Raw genomic sequence first — 23,242 nt, 5'->3', positions numbered from 1 at the left:
TGATTCAGTTGTCGAAAGCCGTGGAGAATTGAGCAAAAAGGAACCAAACAGCAGCAGTCCGCAGCAGGGCCGAGTGCGGAACGGCAGCAGCGAGCCGAGTTGGGAGATGCCATTACCCGCTTTATGCGGCGTTTGTCGGAGGCGGGCAAATTTGTGAAACTGCTGCCACCGGCAATTCTCGACAGTTGGGTAGGATCACTTTTTGCAGGATTGCTCTTGGCTGCTGGTTAGCTTGCGAAGCCCGGTGCGGACGAAAGAAGCGTGGTACAATACACTCACGAATTGTTCTGCTTAGATGGGCTTGCACATGGTTGGCCCCAACGGTCAAGCCATGTGTATAGTGCAGGATTCTGGATTCGACGATGAGCGGTAGTTGAAATAAGTGAGCTGGAAGGAATTTTTTCAGATAACTCATTAACCGAAAAAAAAATACTGAAAGCCGAATACCAACTTGTTGCATAACATTCGTCCAACACTCGCTATCCCGTTTGTTTTCGGCAAGATGTTTGCCACACCAATATTCCTAAATTTTCCACTCTCGCGTTTCATTTCTTCGGTTAGACTTAACAATCACTCCATGTCAACTTGCATTTCACCTTTGAAAATTTTACCAAAATAAAATCGCCAGCTTCGATGATGCCAGTTAATTTTTTGCGATGGAAGCGCCTCTGTTGCCGACATTGCCCACACACCAAAAATTTTCTAAAATTAAACGAGCCAGAAACGCTTCAACACCTAATTGTTTTCTTAACCTAATTCAGATCAGATCTAATTTTACATAATTTTCTATCTAAACTACACACACCACCAAAATTTACACTTTTGAACGAACGTTAAGCTCAAAAAGATTTAAATTTATTTCATAAGGGATGTATTTTTATGTTATGTGAATGTAAAAGCATTAAAATTAAAATCAAACAGTCATTGACTTTCATTCAGTTTGCGCGGGTTTATTGAAGGACATAAATAATAACATTTTCCTCTTCCGTTTATGATGAGTGTAAACCGTGAACAACCAACAAGAAGAAACGGAAAGAATGGACATCGTCAACAAAGCTGCCTGAGAATATTTACCGTCTGTCTATCGAAGCAATGAACAAGCTGCGTTTGTTTTGGGAATCGAGTGGAATTTATAGTTTCTCTTTTGCTGTTGCCGTCCGAAAAAAGAAATGTGAGTAAACTTTTGTTTTCTAAAGTAATATTACATATGTTATTCAGTTTCAATATTATTTCAATTCAACAGATATTCATCAATCCGGAGCTGGCAGGCAGTAGGATCCCTGAAACGGGGCCTGTTGAAAAAATCCATGCAGCTGCTAGATGAGTGGAACCAACAGCGGCACACTGGCAGTAGCGGCAAAATCGTAGCGGCAACAACAACCGAGGATCCGTTTCAAGCAGTATCATGACGGATCTTATTGGGTTCCTACCATTTCAACACCAAATCTATAAAGCAGAAATTTGTGTAAAAGGGCTCAAGGAAACCGTAAGTACCCTATAATATTCATTCCAATAAAAACGATAAGTACTTTAAAATTGCGTAGAGAATATATCACTATCAGAAATTCAAAAGTCATACCTAATACTTTGCATTAGATCAGATCAGATTGTTTATTGTTTATTGTTTATTGTTTATAAAAAAAGACCATCTGACGTAAGCGTCTTAATGGTTTACTTAAATCTAGGTCTATCTAAACTTACATTTTGAGATATCTAGCTTCTTAACTGGTCACTTATGTTAGATTCGATCAAGCGTTTAAATGTTGCAGTTGAGACATTAAAGTCAAAGAGAGCATAATGGCGTAAGAAGCTAATTTTTGCGGAACGTAAGGGGTCGTTGCTGCCATAGCGTGTATTTCTCGATTCCAGTGAAAGCCAGTCACGGTTTCGCAGAGCTCTTTCTGGGGCATAAATGTAACAGCGGGAGAGTATCCAAGAACAGTCGATTTCGTTTCTGAGAATTTTCGCTACAAATAGTGATTGACCGATGGAATGGCGATCCGACAGCGTGTGAAGGCCAAGCAAAGCGCAACGTTGTGCATAAGGTGGCAGGTTTCGAGGATTATCCCACGGTAGATCACGCAGAGCATAACGAACGAATTTCCGTTGAACCGCTTCAAAACGCGCTACCCATGTAGCTTCAAATGGCCACCACACAAGATTTGCAGATTCTAGTATTGAACGGACCAGGCAACAATACAGAGCTCGTAGGCAAATAGGATCTGTAAATTCTTTACTCAGACGTATGACAAATCCCAGCATTCGGTTAGCCTTTTCAAGTGTAGCACAGTAGTGACGCTTAAATGTCATATGACTATCCAAAACAACGCCAAGGTCCTTAATTTGATCAACACGATGTAGGAATTCGCCCTGGATATTGTAGTTGTACAAAAATGGAAGTTTCTTGCGCCCAAATGTTATTATACAGCACTTAGAGACGCTTAAGGCCAGTAAGTTATCAGCACACCAATTTACAACCGTATCGAGGAATCGCTGTAATATCTGACAATCTGCCAAGCTGTTAATGACCAAAAAAAATTTCAAATCGTCCGCGTACATGAGTACTCCGCATCCAACAAGCAGCATGTTAATATCATTACAGAACAGGGTGAACAATAAAGGGCCCAAATTACTTCCTTGTGGTACCCCTGAAGTCGGAATGAAATCGGGAGATTCAGAAGATCCGATTTTTACAGCGAGACGACGATTAGTTAAGTAGCTTCTGATCCAGGCGCATAATCTCTCAGATAATCCCAGGCGTTTCAATTTTGAAAGTAAAATCAAGTGATTAACTGAATCAAATGCCGCAGTGATGTCCGTATAAATTGCGTCGACTTGTTTGCCACAATCCATATTGGATATGCAGAATGATGTAAATACTGCCAGATTTGATGTAACCGAGCGTTTCGGGAAAAAACCGATTTATCCTATGTATTTAAATTTTTAACTTCTAAACGTCAAGAGCAAATACAATACTCGCTCGTTAATCGGACGTTTTCAATCGGAGACGGTAAATTTTCAAATATCAACGACCATATGTTGTCCATGCGGAATCATTATTATCTTTAGGGTAAGTTGGTTCATTCTATTAAATAAAACTATTTAAACTAATTGAAATAAGAATGGAAGAGGAAAAAACATACATTAACCTTCATTTGACGATAGTGGAGTTACTACAAAACTCAAGATTGGAAAGCGGAGATCGACAGGAAAAAAAACTTTCTAGCATCAATCATTGCAGGGTAGAGCTAGATTACATCACCCCGAAAAAAAAAATTTCTTTTCCGTCTCTTCCTAATAATGTAGTTAAAGAAGCTTCAGTAAGAGCATACTTCTTCGAGGATTAGCATTAATCTGCTGTACCTCATTAATGCACATAACAGCTGTGTAAAACTTGTCGAACTTTAGGAATCCCGGCAACGAAAAGAAATTATCATATTCACAATAATGCCTCCTAACTGTTCCCGTCAATACCCTGAACTTCCGGATCGGCAGTATTCATCCGTAATTCTCTGTAAAAGTTTTTCATCAGCCATTCTTCTGGATCCCATGGAACTTATTCTAGTCTGGCCCTGCTAGACAGAATTAGTTGTGTCAATATTGAGCACCCTGACTAATGAGAACACTTTAACTGCTGGAGCTTTACGTTAATCATCTTATTCTAAGCAAAATAACTAAAACATTAAACATTTTCTTGGTATTAAGCGCCGTCGAACAATTTTTTGCTAGATATTTTGTTTACATTGCCAAATTTTGTTTATGGATTTTGCATTTGTGAAAATATTGGACCATCTCGCCACACATCCCGTACACCAGAGGTGTCAAGTGTCCTTATTTTTCAGGATTTGTCCTGATTTTCGAAAGACCGTGCTGATTTTTCAAAAACTACCAGATTGTCCTGATTTTTGAAAATTTGTCTTCAAAATGTCTTGTATTGACCTGAATTTAAAAAAAAATCAATTATTATCTTATTTTTATGGTATACAATGATAACTTTTAACAAATCTGTTTAACCCAGTTAACCGATGGTAAGATAATCGATTAAGATGATATTAAAATGATGTTTTTCGATATGATCTGAAGAAGCTACTCACTTATGATTCATAAATAAAGGTGTTTACAACACCTGTATTTCGCGTTTATTGAATTCAGGTGTCCTGCAAAATCTTGATATTTTTCATCGCGGTATTCTGATTTTCAACAAAATCACCTGGCAGCACTGCCGCACACACTTATCAGTAGCACAACAAATCATTAGGACCTAATGACTAAATACATATTTTTTAATGCAAAGAAAATACAAAAAATTAATTCTAAATTATCGCACAATTATCAATCAAATGCATTGAAAGTATTTAGACTGAACTGGAAAATAGTTTTAACTATTATATAATTAAATCTACAATAATAATATAATTAGAACTAGACTTCAAATGTTTATTTCAATATGGAATAGGAACTTTTTAAGAATAAAAATGGTTTAAAAGTAAAATCCGTAATACATTTGTTTATGTTTAAATCTTGAATTACATTTCAAAATAAAATATAAGGTTTTTTTTTATCCCAAATTGTGTCTGTTTTTATACATAAGTCCTGAAAATATGCTGTGGTATGGAACACATAAATGACGAGATAGGCCAGTATGGTTTGGAACGGCTGGAACTCTGGAACGAACATGGAATAGTAAATCAAAAATATAAGTTGATCGTTAATATCCAAGTATTTAAAGTGGATAAATTTTATTTTTTTAGAAAAGGACAAAGAGTACAGTTCAAAACAACTGTCAAACCTACCGGAAACCATCGCGAAAACAGAAAGTTTGAAGACGGGGCAGGAACCAGCTGATCTGAGATTTAAAATTCACAGTGGCTGGCCAGAAATTGTACCCTGTGGAATCGGTGGAATCCAGTATGGGTTCAAATATAAAAATGATTCCGGGTCTTGTCCACGACAGTTTCGGATTTCATCGATTACCGCTCGATATCAAGAGCTTAGCGCAAGGAAATTTCCAGCCGAATATATTGCTTCTATTGGTCGATAAACGGAAGAGGACCTGGGAAAGTACAATGCAATTGTGGATTCAATGCAGCAACAAGATTGGAAAGAAGTTTAATTCGCAGTAAGTTTTGTTTTAATTTATCTTACATACGGATGTAAAAAAAGCTTTCAAATTCAAATTTGTATATTGTGAAAACAAAAACATTAATTAACAAAAAAAAAATCGTAAATTATCGCCTAGAACTGATTTATAAACCCATGTTTTTATTATTTGATTATTTATTCTATTAGTTGTTTTTCTCTATCTTTCCACAGGCCACCATAATTGATGAACCTGCCAATTTCATAAAGACAAAGTGAATAAACAGACAACCAGTTCTTAAAAACAGCGAATTCGATTTATCATCGTCATTCAATTATTACTCAATCAATCAATTAAAGTTTTATTTGTATTAGTTCATGAAAATAAATAGAGGAAAAGGAAAATACATACTCATTTTAAACGTTCAATAGTAACTTTTATTTTTTCTTTCCAAGAACACTATTTGAACCTATAAAACAATGATTTCTGTTAAAAATACATCAATGAATTCAAGAATTCCATCTCTTTAATAAACCTTCTGTGATTCTATGGTCTTATTCACACGAGCCACGGGTTCGCTATTTTGATTTATGCCACAAGTCGAGGTCTCCAATATTGTTAGAGATTATTGAGACTTGTCTCATGTCTCCTGCACAATATAAGAAATTTGAGAAGTAAAAAAAATTCTTACCAGTTGTCTAGTCTAAATTGATGATTCAAAAGATGTAAAATTAGAAGCAGTATCATACATCGCGCGAAGTTAATTTATAACTGGTATAGTTTCTATCGCTTGTAATCTTATATGCCATGATGTAATTTAAAATCAAGACATAAATTTATGTTTGGAGCGATGGTCCAATAATTAACATCGCATTCAATGTAAAATCAAATGATTGAATTTTTGCTGTGTAGATGAATTATATGAATATGATAGAGTAATTTTATATGTATGAAATAAACTGGAGTTACAGTGCAAATTTATGAATTATTTTTATTATTTCCTGAAAATTCCCTGTATTGATGTATTGATTGGACTGTGTTGAATTCTATGTCAAAGGCAATGTAATTTTATGTGAAATTCGATGATTTATTTATGTGCATCCATTATGACATAAAATTATATTCTTTTCGATGTAATTTTATGTCTTTGATAATTTATAGCTTCAAGCATTTCTGTCTTCCCTAGTGTAATTTTATGTCAAAAATGATGCTTCAGTTTTGTGCATCCTATTTGACATAAATTTACACCAAAAAATTAATAGTGTGTATTAGAATGCACGATGAAATATTATATCATCCATGATATAAATTTATGTCAAAAACGATGCTACGCTTTTGTGCGTCCTACTTGACGTAAATTTACATCATTGATGATGTAATATTATGTCGAATGTGCTATTCAATTATAGCCGGAAATTTTATGTCTCCAAGCGTTTCTGTATTTTCCAGTGTAATTTTATGTCAAAAGTGATGCTTCTTTTTTGTGCATCCTTTTTGACATAAATTTACACCAAAAAATTAATAGTGTGCATAACATTAGCGAAAAACTGAAAAAGAGTATCCTGTCTGTATTAGTCTGTGGTATATCCCCAAAACTAATGTCAACGCGACGCGACGTTCGACGGGCTATTGTGCGGGCGCCTTTACGAGCTGTGGAACCATCGAAAATTTGTTGTTTGAGGTTAGGTTTGAATGACTTATTACTAGGCAACATTTTCAGTTTATCGGAGAAAATTTGTTTTGGACATTTCAGCGATATACGCTTAGTTTTTTGCTTATTGAAAATTAAAAACGCTGGCGCATTTTAATAATTTATCTAACCAAATGTAATCAACCATTAAATAACTGGGTTGGTTTCGCCAATTGGGGATTTCGAATTGAAATAAATACCCACCTGAAACACTTTACGGTTCAACTTTTATTAAAAAAAATACTTTTGTTTATTCAACTGAAATTTAAAATATAAAAATATTTACAGTATAATTTTTCATGAATTACCTAACTAATATATAACTACACTAGTTAAGTTTGTTTATTTTCTTCTGGTTGTTTTTCTTCGTTTCACTGCATTACCAATTTTTATAGTTATCTTTTTGCATTTCTGTGTACGGATGTTTTGATTCACGACCAGTTTCTTTAAATAACTTTTATTTTTGCTTTTTTTATGGTATCGTTAAAATTGAATTTGCTTTTTGTTGTGTCATGCTTTTTTTTTTTAACTTACTTTACTTGTTTATGCATTATTTGAATTTGTATAACAGTATGCATCGATACTCTGGCATTTAAATTTCTGTCTCATTCATCCGATGAAAATGTTTGATACATAATGGTTGTTTTTTTGTGTGTTGTTGAATATGTTTGGTTTGTTTTTGTTTTGCTGATATTGATGTATTTATCGTGCAAACCGTTCGCCTTCAGCTAATTACTTTCATTCATTTGTCGGATTTTATTTGCTGCCTCAACTATTTCAATTATCCACTCCAAATCCTACCCTCGCACGCTTAAGTTTAATAACTATTTTACTATTGCATAATTGCGCGCACACAGACAACCACCGGATCGAAATTAATCCTCCCGTTAAATAATACTTTTTTTTGTCTAATTGTTTCCACTTTATTTTACATGCGCTTTCTCGCACTCCACGTGTTTTTCATCGAACACGTGGGTGGGTGGGTGAGTGTGTGCTTATGCCACGCCATATGTATTTACGTAGTTCTATTTTACACACCTTTCCAGATACTGTTTTGCAGCTGAGTTTTTTTTTCGCTCCCCCACCGCCAAACTAGTTTTGTCTGTGTGAGAATTTTCGAAGCAAATTACTTCTGATTTTTTCATCAATCGTTTCGTTTTGTTCTGTTTTACATCGGAGCATGGTGATATACTTTTTGACTCTGTTTTTAATTGTTTTGCTTTCAAAGTGGACGTTCACGGTATTTGTATGTAGTATGTTCAGCTATTGTGTTTTTTCTTCTGTTCTGTTTTGTTATGTTTTATTTTCTGCTTTCTATTGTTCACAGGGCGCATCCCTCTATTGTTCAGCTATCCATGTGCTCGCCCAACACGCTTTTCGGAAAACTCTACGGGATCGGAAATGTCATTTTTTTTTTTTGCTTTTCAATTACTGAATCGTTTCGAGGTTTGGTTCATTGTAATTTTCGGTTAGCAGATACGCCAAACAATCGAATTTTAATTTTTTCAATCGCGGACCATTGGAAGAGGGCAACTTAAGTGATTTTTGTTGATAGAGGTACTTTTAATAATTGATTCGCACCATTTTTGGGTCGGTGCTGCAGAATGTTGACAAAAAAACAGGTTATTGGGTTTCATTTATGGGAAGCGAGCACTTTTTAATCACCACTCAAGGGGTTGAAAATATGATTTCGATTCGAACTAAATAGAATCGCAAAAATGTAACCTCGTTTTAGCAAATTGAAAGCCATTTCGAATTTTTCCAGATCCAGAGGAATATTAAAATCAGAATTCAGAATCAGAATTCAGAATCAGAATTCGGAATCAGAATTCGGAATCAGAATTCAGAATCAGAATTCAGAATCAGAATTCAGAATCAGAATTCGGAATCAGAATTCGGAATCAGAATTCAGAATCAGAATTCAGAATCAGAATTCAGAATCAGAATTCAGAATCAGAATTCAGAATCAGAATTCAGAATCAGAATTCAGAATCAGAATTCAGAATCAGAATTCAGAATCAGAATGCAGAATCAGAATGCAGAATCAGAATTCAGAATCAGAATTCAGAATCAGAATTCAGAATCAGAATTCAGAATCAGAATTCAGAATCAGAATTCAGAATCAGAATCAGAATGCAGAATCAGAATGCAGAATCAGAATTCAGAATCAGAATCAGAATCCAAATTAAGATTTTATAATCAGTTCTCAGAATTTGATCACAAAATCAATATCAGCTTTTTTAATACGAATGAGAGTTTTGAATCAGAATTTTTTTTAACTTCAATGAAATATTTCGACCAACGATTGAATTAAAACTGAGAATCTATTTCGGAGCACATTTGTGCCAATTTTTAATATTCATGCTGATAAATTGAACCGGCATTCGGTCTTTGGCAAAAATCGCCATCGCTCCACACTCCACTGGCGAAGATGAATGGCATCAAATTTGGGGTTAAAGTAAGAAACACTAAACCAAGAAACATGACAGGATTTCCGGAAAGAATTATAACAAATGTTGCACCATTATCTGCTCCGCTTATGGCACCATTAAGCAACACAAAACGTCTCTATTTCATTCTTTCACCCAATATATACTAGTTCGTAGGTATATACGTTGTAGAGCTGAACGAGAGTAGATTAACCATAACTCAAGTCACTGGACTGTATCTGTTTCAGATTGGCTAGGCCATGATATGTTCCTCCCACTCTTCTTCGCTCTAGTTCGTCTCTTATCTGGTGGTGGTACCCCTTTTTCCCCTATTGTTCCCACACTATTCGAAAGATTACATTCTTTTTTTTTGTCGATCACAACATGCATTCCATTCATGTCCTAGGTCTGTCTATATTCCACTTTCTGTGCCTCTCGTTTTCTAGCGACGACGAGCAGCGATTCGTTTTGCCCAATTGATGGTCGCCATTTTGCGCGCTTGACCAATTTCTGGGGATTTTTTTTATCTTCTGTTTAGTTTCGATGTTTCATTCAGCAGCTTTCGAATCATTTTTTTTGCCTCACCAGATTCAGTCAGTCGATCAGATAAAAGTTCACAGATCATCCCGCCCGCCCCCAGCTCGTTGCGTTGGCCTTCGGAGCTGAACTACTAGGCGTCCTATATAGCAGAATGAGGAACATCCAAAACGGAAGGAAGTATCGGCAAATCGTACTGATTTGCTGGTGCGTTTCCGAGGTTTGTTCGATTCGAAAAAAGACCGCCCTAGTGATAAAACTCGAGTTCAAAAACTCGTACCCTCTTTCTAAACTCGAAGCCGGTGTGTAGGTCCTACATACATAGATACATATGCAGAAAGTGGCGTACGGTAAAATGCAAGTGCAGCGATTTATTGTCCCGGCGCAGAGAGATTCCAAGCCTAAAGGTGCCTCTACATCAATCGTTGAATGTTCCGTGCGATAGTCAGTAAGTTGATCCGGTTCCGGTTGAGCGAAACAAGATTAAAATGCTAACGTAAAAGTTCTTTCGTGTGGTGTTTTTTTAAGGATTCATTTTTTAAGGAAATGTGTTTTTTTTAGAAAATTCAGGAAATGGCATTTTGAGTTCAACATTTCAATTGTTGTATTTCACGGCATTGACATTTAATATAGGTAGGGCTCTTAGGAATTGCTTTCTACAGGGTTAGAGTGGGGAGACTTGATCCCTAGGTGACTTGATGCCTTAGTTATATCACAAAACCGGAAACTATCAACCGGAAATCACAACGATCAAATGTTTTATAAAAAATGTACCCAATCAAGCAAAACAGCTCGGCTGTTTGCTCACAAAATTTAAACAAATGCATATTTTGAATTATGTAGTTTCAGAATGAATAAACCCACTTGGTTTAAAATCCCCGAGAAAAAAGGAAAAAAAAAGAATTATGAAGATTTCTTTCAAATGTTTCCAGCATGAAAAAAATCTAATAAAAATATGTCAAGAAATTAACTCCATTATGTTATATTTTCAAAGTGATGGTAAACTCTCTTTTCCAAGAAAAAGTTGTCTAAAATGTTCGTTATCGGTTCCATTGATCCCTAGTAGAGTGTCCGTTTCTCGGCCATTTTAGCGTTCCCGGGAATCGGGAAATCTGACGATCCTTTTCCCGGGAACTCTCGAGATCTCGAGAAAAATTGAAACTGAAGATTTAAACACTCTACTGTATACGAAACTTATCTATATGGGTTCTTTTTTTTTTTTTTTTTTTGAATTTTAGCTACAAGTATTGCTAACCATTCCAACCTCAAAAAATCAGTTAGAAATAATCAAACCCAAGACTCTAAAACTAAGCACTTCAACCGAAAAACTTGTCTGATTCTTGCTGCAAACATTTGAAATATTTAAGAAAGATTTTTCACTATCGATAGAAGTAGGTTAGCTAGAATCAGGTTATTCATCAAATCTCGTAAAGTTTCAGATAACTATCCTTTTGTTTCAAAATATATCATTTCTTTGCTTATGATTTTACTACTGTCGACAGTTTGCGAAAGAGGAGTTCTAAATGATGAGTGTTGCACATTCCAATTTTTTTCGTTTGGTTTTTTTTATTGGAATAGTTTGTGTTCCGTTTCTGTCAAAAGTAGTCGAAGTAGTCGACAAAAAATGACCGTTGAAAAATACTGGCAACACGAGTGAAAAATAACGGTCAGTTAAGAGAAAATTTGTATACGATCAACATCAAAATCTCGTGGTTCTCTTATCAATAAAGTTTAAGTTGTTAAAGTTTGATTGCAAGTTTCATTCATTCCAAAGTGGAACCGTCTTCTCCGATAGATGGAATTCAATCAATTGGACCCAAATTCGCCCGAAGAATTTTCCGACCCGAAATCGTCCGACGCCCACGCCAATTCCAACCTTATACAGTCTACCCGCATTTTGTTCACCGCCCGAACAGTTTGGTTTCATAGAATTTTTGTCGTTTTTCACTTTTACATCAAGTTTTCTTACGAAAAAACTTTTTATGAAATTATTTTTTTTTTAATTATTTTTTTTTCACTTTTACATCAAGTTTTCTTACGAAAAAACTTTTTATAAAATTATTTTATAGGGTATATTGGTGAAATTTTTATATTCTTTGAGAAAGAATATTTGAGAATTGAAACATTATAGACGCATAGAAAATTAGAATAGGGTGAAAGATTTATAATTTAAAAACTTTTCATCACATTTCATCTTTTTGTTCCTCACGGGCCTACTACCTTGCAGTGGTAGATACAGATAGAATTGTAGCTACCACCACACAATAGTAGGCCTAGCGTTCGTTCGCACAGCAAGTTTTTATCTTGTGAGAGAACCACGACAATGTCAAAATGACAATATCTAATTGTATAACAAATTTCAACCATATAACATAATTGAACCATGTGACATAATCAAATCATGAGTCATAATCTGGGCATGCATTAAAATCAGTCCATGTGACATAATCAGACCATGTGACATAATCCGACCATGTGACATAATCCGACCATGTGACAAAATCTAACCATGTTACAAAATCGACTATGTGACATAATCTGACAATGTAACATAATCGACCATGTGACAAAATCTGACTATACAGCAAAATCGACCATGAGACATAATCTGACCATTAGACTGAGTCGATTTGGGGTCATTTTTCAATTTTCTCAAACCCTGGGGTCCACAACTCATCCATGATTTTTAGGAGAATTTTTAAGTAACGTTTACATGAGTAAATTTGAATTTTTAGGTTTGTATGGGAAAATTGTATATTTTGTACTGAAACATAAACATAATTTTTGTTTCTTCTGTGGAACCGAGCCTGCTTATAGTTTTTGTGCCAATTTATAAATTTCTTAAATTTTCCGCTGAACAACTTGGTCGAAGACCATAACTTAGTATCTGATTAGGCAAAAAAGTTATTAGCTGTTTAACAGGGGTATGTCTTTTCGCTTTGATGAAAAACAAAATCAATTGACATCACTGCCGGAGCCTCGCGAAGTGTTGCATAAAAATTAGTTATGCAATACCTTGCTAGGCAACCAGCAGTGATGTCAATTGAATTTATCGTTTATCCATGTGAAAAGACATACCCCTATTAAACTGCTAATAATTTTTTTGCCTAATAAGATACGAAGTTATGGGCTTCGACAAAGTTGTTCAGCGGAAAATTTTCTTTAAGAAATTTATAAATTGGCACAAAAACTATAAGCAGGCTCGGTTCCACAGAAGAAACAAAAATGATGTTGATTTTTCAGTACAAAATGTTCAATTTTCCCATACAAACCTTAAAGTTCAAATTTACTCATGTAAACGTTACTTAAAAATTCTGCAAAAAATCATGGATGAGTTTTGGACCTAAACGAAGCTTTTTAGACCCCAGGGTTTTAGAAATTCAAAAATGACCCTAAATCGACTCAGTCTACTGACCATGCAATAAAATCGACCATGTGACATTATCCAACCGTGCAACATATTCGGACCATGTGACATATTCCGATCATGAAATATAGTCGACCATATGACATAATCCGACTATGCAAGATAATCGGACCATGTGACCTCATCTTACCATGTGGCTTAATCTGACCATGGCCGCCGCCCGCGGCGTAGAGGGCAGTCTTCAAGTTTTCTAAGCCAGGGGGTATGAGATCGAATCCCGGTCACGGCATACATAGCACACTTTCGGTGGGTTGGTGGTTTTAGCATTTGTAAGATGCTAGCCATCATATCCTCGAAAGATGTACGCTTAGAGTTAAGAAAAAAAGAAATCTCTTCGAGGAAACATCATGTTTCATTGAGATCCTGTATGTGTTCGTTTTAACATAATCCAACCATGCAACATAATCTGACTATGCAACATTATCGGACCATGTGACATAATCCGATCATGCAACATAATCGGACCATGCAACATAATCGGATCATGCAACATTATCGACCATATGACATAATCCGATTATGCAATATAATCGGACCATGCAACATAATCTGACTATGCAACATTATCGGACGATGTGACATAATCCGATCATGCAACATAATCGAACCATGCAACATAATCCGATCATGCAACATTATCGACCATATGACATAATCCGATTATGCAATGTAATCGGACCAAGTGACATAATTCGATCATGCAACATAATCTGACAATGTGACATAATCTGACCATGCAACATAATCGGACCATGTGACATAATCCGACCATGTGACATAATCGACCATCCATCATAATCGACCATGTGACATAATCCGATCATGCAACATAATCGACCTTAAGACATAATCCGATCATGCAAATCGAAACATGTAACATAATCTGACCATCTGACATAATCTGACCATCTGACATAATCTGACCATGTGACTTAATCTGATCATGCAACATAATCCCAGCATGCAATATAATCGGAACATGTGACATAATCCGCATGCAACATAATGGAACTATGTGACATAAACGGACCACGCAATAAAATCGAGCATGTGACATTATCCGATCATGGGGAAAAAATGACAATTCAAATTTTGGAATCTAGTCCAAAAAGTGGTTTAGGGTGCCTGATTATGTCTAAGAACGATTTAAAAAGAACAATACAAATACAATTTAAGAGCAAATTCAATTTATATTTAACTTATTTTTTCTATAGTCTTCTATTTCATTGATATTATATAAAATTACATTCCATTCAATCGTGAGACAGTGAAAGCAGTCTCGCTCATTGCGATGTGTTCGATAGAATCGGTAGGATACACATTAGACTGCCTCAAATTTGTATGGGAAATTTCAAGCTTGTGAAATGTTTTGCGCTGCAGGCTTAAATTGATCCTAGGCCTAGTACAAGGTCTCATGCCAAATTTGGGCCTTTTAGGCTCGTTGACGAACCCCTTCCCGTGATCCGATCTGGCCCAAATTTGGCATGAGACCTTGTACTAGGCCTAGGATCAATTTAAGCCTGCAGCGCATAACTTTTTCAAATGTCGGGTCATTTAGGGCACTCTACTACACATGTTTACTTTGATTTGGAATGGGCCCAATAAGTTTCAATCAGTCTCGATTGAGTATAATTTGGCAGATTTATCTCATTCGATACGATTGTTCGATTTGTACAAAGCCATCGTGTCTTTTTAATAGTGAACTGATGCCAAATCCAGCCAAAACATTACTTGGTGAACACTCTCGGACGCAAAGAGCTGTAGGGGAGAATGAGGATACTTGATCCCTGGGGATACTTGATTCCTTAGCTATATCTCGAAACTGGAATGTCTTACTAAGATCAAATGTTCTAGAAAAATGTGCCAAAATGAGCAAAATAACAATGCTTGTAGTTTAAAAAATTTTAACAAAAGAATTGTTTGAGTAATTGAGCTTTGTTTGAAAAATTTCACAAAATGTAACTAGAAGATCTTTTTTCATCACTTTAAAATGTTCCTTACATGGGAAAATTATGAAAAAAATATTTGTTCCAATGTATCAATCGATCGAGCGTAAAATGAACTTCATAATGTCATATTTTCAAAGCAATGGAAAACTCTCAACTTTTTTCAGAAAAAGTTTTCTAAAATGTTGATTATGGGTACAATTGATCCCCTAGAGTTGGGTACAATTGATCCCCCTTCCAAACGGCATATTCTTCTTCTGAATTGATCGTTATGGATGTTGATTACGAAATTACTAATATTTATCCAAAAACTAATATTTATCATACAATTGTCTGAAGAATAGAGAAAAAAAAAATATTTTTCTCTTGATTATAAGAAATAGCGCCTTTAGGTATGCAATGTTATAAGCGTTGATACAAAGTTATAGAATTTTCTTCTTATGTCTGCTATAAATTGTGAAATGAGAACAAACATGACAAAAATAGTCAATTAACATTCTTTCTTGGGGTTTTGTTTGATTTGTATACAAGGATTAGGACTTCCTGAATAAAAGATCAAGTCTCCTTCAATAGGGAATCAAGTCTCCCCTAACTTCAGAAAAATCGCAATTTTTTTACTCCCACGAAAATGCTTCTAGTTCATCAACGGGTTCAAGTATCATTCCAAATTTTGGAGCATAGAAACTTGAAGTTACAAGCTGTCAGAAAATGTCAAAGACGGCGAGTTGCTAAATTTCTTCAAAAAGATATGGTGAAAATAACAAAAGGGGATCAAGTATCCCCACTCTCCCCTATTAATTAAGCAAGTAGTCACGAACGGCTCGAGGGAGAAGTAAGCCATGACTTTTGGGCAACGCACGCGTTTTTGTTTTCATCCATAATTTTTTTTAATTAAATTAAAATAAATCTAGAAATTTTTGAACTAAACAGTGGAGAACGAAAGATCAAGTGACTGGCGGTAGTTCTCGGAGTGGTTTGTGCTTTGTTTCGGAATGCTGAATCCTGGTTGGGGGAGTTCGAAAGGAATTTTAAAGTCAGCTGGTCCGGACTAGAGGAAGAGGTTTCTAGTCGAAAACTTGCAAGACTTATTTGGTGAGATCCAACCTTTTCCATTACATTAAACGTTTTTATTGTATTATTTTCCTAATACACAATGTCATTAGATTAGTGTAGCTATTTTTAAATTATGCTGTAGGTATATAAGTAATCCATAATAAGCGTTTGGTAGGAAACTCCACGCTTTATTCCTCCCCTTGCTCCAGAATCTTTTGCGGTATTAACCACATGGTTGGCCTGGCCGTAGTTATCTCTGCAATGCATGTTTTATGGAACAGAGATAACGTTGAAAGAAAAATGAAGGATGCAAGTCTTTTAATTTTCCAGGATGCTTTCACGTTTTGGGTATGTTGGGGAAAGAAGAAGAAGAACTAGTCACGAACGGATCGGAAAGCATGCCACACTCACATATGGCTTGCCAAACCATTGCCTTTTTACCGAATTTTTCGGTTAAAATTGACGTCAATGACTTGGCCGAACAGTAGAATACTGGTCGCCCGAAAGCGATTTGTAATCAAAATTGCAATAGGTTTCACAGTCGATGACAACGCACGCAGATTTTCCACACAGAAGTTGATCAACAGTCGAGCTCTTGGTTTTATGAAAGCAGCTTGTTTTGGACTCCGCATCGGCTTCTTATGTCTTTAGACCCAATCTTACCTTGGCACGATGGGCAGTTTCGTGAGGGGATCCCAGTTTTTGGCCACATCCCGAACTAAAGCAGTCTTCTTACTGGCGTAGGCACGCATTACTTTTCGGTCCAAAGTTTTGTCCACCGGACGCGGTTTCCACTCAAGCAGATCTCCTATTCATACTTCCGAATCGCATATTTATTGTATCGCTTCAATGACTACTTCTTCAAATTTCGCCATCTGACTCAGCGAAATGTTGGTGAAGTACCTACATCATTCATGCACGATATTTTTGGAAACGCTTCTCATATTCATGAAAATTATGGAAACTAGAGCATACGATACATACAGTTTTAAGTTAGAGTGAAAACAACTATACACAGCGGAGATAATTTGTTTTAACGTCATCGTGCTTAGACATAATGGGACAACCTCTATTAAAAAAAAAAAGAATTTCTGGGTGAAAAGTGGTTCACTTTACTCAATAATTTATTTATTAAGTAGTAGAAGTTTAAAAAATATATAGCAGACTATAAACCCATAAAAACTCTAAATAAAAGAGCTAAACAACAGTAGAATTAATGTTAGATTACAAAAAAAGGTTAAAACTCGTTCGTTTTCTGATCAGTCTGGAATTCATGTCATAAACAAGTATTGTTTTACTCTGGAAACAAATCTTGTGTGGCTTCAGAAAAAAACATCAAACTCAAATCGTGTTTTTCTTGTTGTTGAGGTGTAAGGCCCCGAACCTTAACTCGAACAATTTAATCAGCATAAAATTAATAAACATTTTCTAAGCCCCGATGCATTGCAAAATTCGCTTCAATTTAAAAATTGAATGAATCGGACGACTTTTCACGAAACCACTCAGAAAAATCCCGAACAATGCCATAATCTGTTCGTTGAAAATTTGTCAGTTCCACCCGTTTGGCAGAAGTGGAGCTTATACCATATTTTTTTTGTTTTCTTTTTACGAAATTCAGTTTTGGATCAACCGCTTGTTTAGAAGATAGCCTTCGATACCGGAACGTAATCCTCTTCCGCACAAAATCATCAATCTATTCCAGTGAACCTTATTCATGGACGCCACGTGCTCTGTGACCGTTAAGCGGAAGCGGGCTGATCGTATGTTATTATTGTTTTCCCAGTTCTGGATCCGCAGTATGCGTTTTGGGTAATCTCGGAATCGCGCATCAAAGTGGGCAGCCATTGTTTATGCAAATGGGGATACCTTCTGCTTCTAGCAAATTCGAAAGCTCACTAGGATGTCCAATTTCCCAGCCCATTTCAACTGACCGTATGGCGAGCGCTGCACACATCACTAGTAGGCGGTGCAGTAGTTTTTTTTTGTTTTGTTATGGTTACTAGTTGGTTACCGCTATGGTTGCTGCGATTTGTGGATTCGAGTGTTTTTTAACTTCATTCGTTTCATTCTGTAGTATTGACTATATATTCGTATTTTTAGCGTAAGTTTCTAAAACGATAGATGAATCTTACTCAAATGGCGACACATTTTGTCGGATTCTGCTGCCAAAAAACGGCGATGGGTGATCGGTGATAACGATTAAAGAGAACTAACGTACTTTCCCCGTCGGTCGTTTTGTTTTTTTTTTTTGTTCTTGTGTTTTCTCCTACAGTTTACTGTTTGAAATATCTCAGTCGATGTACATTGTGAGCAAATGTCCAGGATCATTCCCAAATCTCACCTATACACAAATTTGTGGCGGAATGTATGCTTCTCTTCATATACTTGTTTTCATACTCTTTTCTGTTTACATATGGCTCTTTTCTGAGCCCTTCATGCTTGGTTTGCATTGTATATGATTTTTTCTGCAAATTTATTAACTTAGATAAATTCTCTTAACTAGTATATGCGACAGCTTAGCTGAGCGTAGATAACCAAAACGAGGAACATAACAAATGACCTATGCTGCAGTAAAATATAGATGTTCCTCTGCTTAACCATTGATATACTGTCTGGGAGAAAGCGATGCAGCAGCATGTCCGAGGGCCGGAACGAGAACCATGAAAATAGAGAAAAAGACAAAAAAAAGGAATGCAGTTTAGTGGTGATGGAACACATTAGTTTCGGTGTAAAATTGTGCACATAAATTGCTGTACCATACTGTGTGTGTGCGTTGAAAAAAAAAAGAAGAACGGAATCAACCGAGCATTGCAAAGGCAAGTACACACACACTTGTAAAGGGTAGATGCCCTAGAATTTGTCTTAAAGTGTCTATTGTCATCTAGCAACTTAGCAGCTACATATGTACATTCATAAGTATGTTTGAGAGCAACAGTGGATGATACCATATCTCCAACAAAGCTAGAATTTGACCAGCAAGTTTCGGTCATTGGGCCGAAGACCCGGAACGCGTGAAACCGGACAGATGCTTCTGCTTTGTTGTATTCCATTCTCCCTACATACATTTGACTTTAGTGGAAGTGAGTTATTGTTTTTAAAGATTCGGTTTAATTTTAGTGCGTTGAAGTGGAAATTTTTAGCGATGTAGAAATAACTTTTACGAATTGTTTTGGGGAGCATAAACAAAAATACCCTGTCGAAAAGTAGAGAAAAAATAAAATAAAAACTGACAGCTTAAGCATAACGTAAAAATCTAATTCAATAAAATGAAATCGAGGCACGGAATCTACTGTATTTACTTTTTTTTTAAGGTTAAATGTTCTTCAAATTCTGATAGTTTAATGCTGTTCTTCAGTCGGCAATTGACAGTTTCCGATTTCGATTAATCCGGGCGCCGCGGTACAAATGTTTTTAACGGTCGCCATGGAAGGAGTCATTCAATTCAGCATCAACAAAGGATCATTCAATCTTAAGGTTCTGACCTATTTTCTCAGCAGCAATTACTTATTCCTAATTTACATGAAATAAAATATTGCCACCCTTAACCACCCTTAACCGTCATATACGTGGATTATATTCTGAGTTAACACATTATAGATTCCGAGACTTAAGCCGAAGAATTTACCTTCCAGCCAACGATCTCTGTGGCTTCTCAGAATAGAAAACTCTTATAAGACTTTGAAAATTTGAAAAGTTTGTGCTATTGTTTATTCGCATTCGCGTGGGTATGAATATGAATGCTCCTCGTTGAGTACGATACGAGCACAGGAATGTGCGAGCAGAAAAACGTCAAGAGAAAAGACGTGCCCTGAAGCCAAAATCGAAATCTGTTCCACTCTAACAAGAACAACAACAACAGCACCGGCAAAACGAAAAACAACAGCTAAACATTTGATGGCGTTGCTCCATTTCGCATATTAAATTGAATCTGAGCAGCAGCAGCAGCAGAGATGCATTGGATGAAGGCTTCTGCAGCCATAGAAAAACCAAACTTGTGATGTCATGTGATCGTGTCAAATATGTATGAGCAAAATTTTCGCTGAAGGCTGCCCACAAAGCCAGTCGGCAATTATTTATCGGCTTTAATGAAAAACTAGACTGTTTGGCTAGACGGCATCAATCACGGATGAGATTTGATTATGCTAGTTTATGATTCAGCAGCATCCCATGGTCCATGACATGGTTGGCTGCGGGCTGAACTGTCTGTAAAATAAACGTTGGGTCTTAAGCATCAGCCACGAAACGATGCCGAAACAGCCGTTGACGACCAAAATCAGTCATCGCAACACAAGTTGGATTGTCATTCTAATTGAGCATTATCATTCATGCACAAATAGAATTCCTGAATAGTGTCTGAAACTTTGTACAAAATTTCAGAAGGGTGAATCTTGCACAATAACTTATTCAACAGTTATTGGCCATGTTAACATTTCAAGCACATAACACTTTCTTTACTGGATTTTTTGTTCAATTTGAAACAAAAAACGATTGAAAAAAATCAATATAAACTTTGGTGTTGACCTGATATTTTCAGTGTTGAACATAGATTTTGAACAATAAAAAATGAAGGTTGACATAGTAATGGAGAAATAACCATTCAATCAGAATCTAAAAAAAATCATATTATATAAACTACTAGCTGACCCGGTGTGCATTGCTACACCTTGTATAAATAAATGTAATTTGTAAAAATTTATTCATATTTAGATTTTTTCAAGCATTTTTTTTAATCAAACGTCATCATGGTTTAGAACCAGCAACTTTGAGATGAGAGCTGCAGCTGGAGTTCAGCATTGCAATTCAAAGATGATATATATTATTTACTGAAGCTTGATCTCTAAACTTGTTTTTCAAGTTCTGAAATTTGAACTCTATTTTAAAGCTTCATAATGACTCAAATAATGTCAATATTTATGAATTTTCCACCTTTTTCCCCAAAATGGGAAGTAACGAACTTCTTTAAAACATTTGTCACATCTATTTTTTAGTTATGCTTAATATCCGTACGCAAAAAAATCCTCTTTTAAAATATGGTCCCTTCTATTAAAAGCTCTTTATCTTAAACTTACATGGGAGCTCCCCCATCTTTTCCAATTTTGTCCCCCACTGCTTGAAGAAGGTAGGCTGATTTACCCGGCTCGAGTTTACATAAATTTCTAATCGAAAAAAAATGATTCGCATATTGGAATTTATTGCACATTGTACTTCATGGAGATAGAATTTTGAAAACCGATCAATAGCGTGAATCGGGACAGTTTTTTGAGTATATTCCTTAAATTCTGTATTATTAGCACTTCCTGCCCCTGATTAGCTTTAGATGATGTATTTTTTGAAGTAAAAAAAAATAAGCTTAAAATTAGAAAAAAAACGATGAAAAGGATTTTTAATAAACATTATCAAACAGGTTTTTTCACAATCCTCGCCTCTCGAAGCAGTTTGAATATCTATCTTTTTTGCGTCAAAATTATCTTAAAAAAATGTTTCGCCATATGCCAAACTCGTGGACATGAGTCATTATAGCTTGAAGTTTTCCAAAAAAACACTTATCATGGTATGAAAATTATCGATTTTATATAGTGCAGTTGTTTTCTTTTTAGTAAATATATTAAAGCAAAAATATCAGTAGTATCACTAAATAAATTCTCCGCGTTTTTTTATTTTCTCTTTGAAAGTCAAATATTCAAAAATGTTGGCAAACACAAATTTCTAAGTTAACATTTGTCCCGTATATTGAAGCAAGTGTAGATGCAAAGCTTATTTTCAGATGCGTCTGAGTAATGGCTTTAAAATGGATTTAATACGTATATCTGTTTGTTTGTTTTATCAAGTTTCATTGATATATCTGCAGTATGTCTGCAGTATATATTTATGTTTGTTATCCCACTTTTAACGAATGCTGTTCAAAGCAAATGACCTTCATTTACAAAGACATTTAAGAATTTTAAATATCCGCTTCGGTTTCAACTTTCGGAATACCCCTTCTGGTCTTTTCAACATATTGAATCATTTTAAAGATGAATTTCTTAAAAGTTCGACGTTTGCCCTTGCCCCATCGTGTAAGTTGACAGGAGGGGATATTGTTTTGAACACTTTCAAAGTATATTTAAAATTTGTCATAAAAAATTCGCTTCCAGTTGAATATGAGTTTTAAAGTCTCACTTTTCAAAAAAGAAGCGGACCAAAAGTCTCTTTTATGCAGCCATGTAACACAAAAACACTTTTCATGTTAAGTACGTACTTGAATTGGTATGTAAGCAAAAAGTACGATGTTTTTTTTTCAGAATTATTTAAAATAAAAACCTCCCATTTTCATTTCTAAATTCGTTTCTGTTGTGTATTTGGGCTGAAGTAACAATTTTTATAAGAAAACAATTTTTTTTGGAACAGAGAAAAGTTGAACGTTTGAACATGCTCTAGTGTTACTTGAATAAAAATTCTTTTGAAAATGAATTCCTTCACTTTTGGTCAATGAAAATCAGTTTATTTCACTGATACCTTTCACTTATGAACACGTCAGTCCTATCTTATCTAATTTAAAGAAAAGGCTCTTGATCAGTTCATGTGTATCCGACACATCAGATTATTTTATCTTCTTTTTCAGTTAAGTACATCTTTACATGTTCAACAAAATGTTTCCGATATACCTCTGTAGAAAACATCTTATTCATATTTCTGTTATCAATATGATTCAAAAAACACCTTGGGTTAAAAAATTGTGTGTAAATCAAAATACCAAATGATAATGAAAGTATCATACCACTATTTCATTAGCATCAGAACTAAATTTATATTTTTTATTTCCACGTGCTGTGTACAATTAAGCAAGAAAAGCACATCTAGGTTGCATATCGCCCTCACGTGCATAAGAAATATAGGTACTTGGTTGAGAAACAGGCGCCTAATTGTTCAATTTTTCCAGCGATCAACGAACAGCTTTGGTTACTATCCACTTGCGACGACATTTGCTTGATCATAGAGACGAAAAACAAACCCCTCAAAGAAAAGAAAATCTCTGAAAATGGATGCCATGACTTTTCAATTTCAGATATTGGCAAAAAAAATCTACATGTTTTATTCGAT

General features: G+C 35.5%; 1 protein-coding gene and 1 long non-coding RNA gene across 3 annotated transcripts in view; one reads left to right on the top strand and one right to left on the bottom strand.

Moving 5' to 3' along the window:
* The first annotated feature begins 4,639 nt into the window (after positions 1-4,639).
* On the top strand, positions 4,640-5,468 carry LOC129741509 (uncharacterized). The gene is made up of 3 exons (XR_008736449.1): positions 4,640-4,683; positions 4,752-5,119; positions 5,314-5,468. It is a non-coding gene; the product is annotated as an uncharacterized LOC129741509 (long non-coding RNA).
* Positions 5,469-6,983: 1,515 nt separating this feature from the next.
* LOC129748113 (zwei Ig domain protein zig-8-like) overlaps positions 6,984-23,242 on the bottom strand; it is an 870,358-nt gene continuing 854,099 nt past the window's right edge. The window contains exon 10 of one of the 2 annotated variants that reach the window (XM_055742607.1): positions 6,984-18,774. In XM_055742607.1, coding sequence (XP_055598582.1) covers positions 18,662-18,774 — 113 coding nt within the window. In that variant the 3' untranslated portion in view covers positions 6,984-18,661. The remainder of the gene's footprint in view (positions 18,775-23,242) is intronic. The other variant, XM_055742608.1, reaches the window with a different exon arrangement.

This window comes from Uranotaenia lowii, chromosome 2, assembly GCF_029784155.1.
Source record: "Uranotaenia lowii strain MFRU-FL chromosome 2, ASM2978415v1, whole genome shotgun sequence".
NCBI classification, from domain to species: Eukaryota; Metazoa; Arthropoda; class Insecta; order Diptera; family Culicidae; genus Uranotaenia; species Uranotaenia lowii.
Note: the sequence above shows the minus strand (reverse complement) of the source record. Positions and strands in the feature narration are given on the sequence as shown.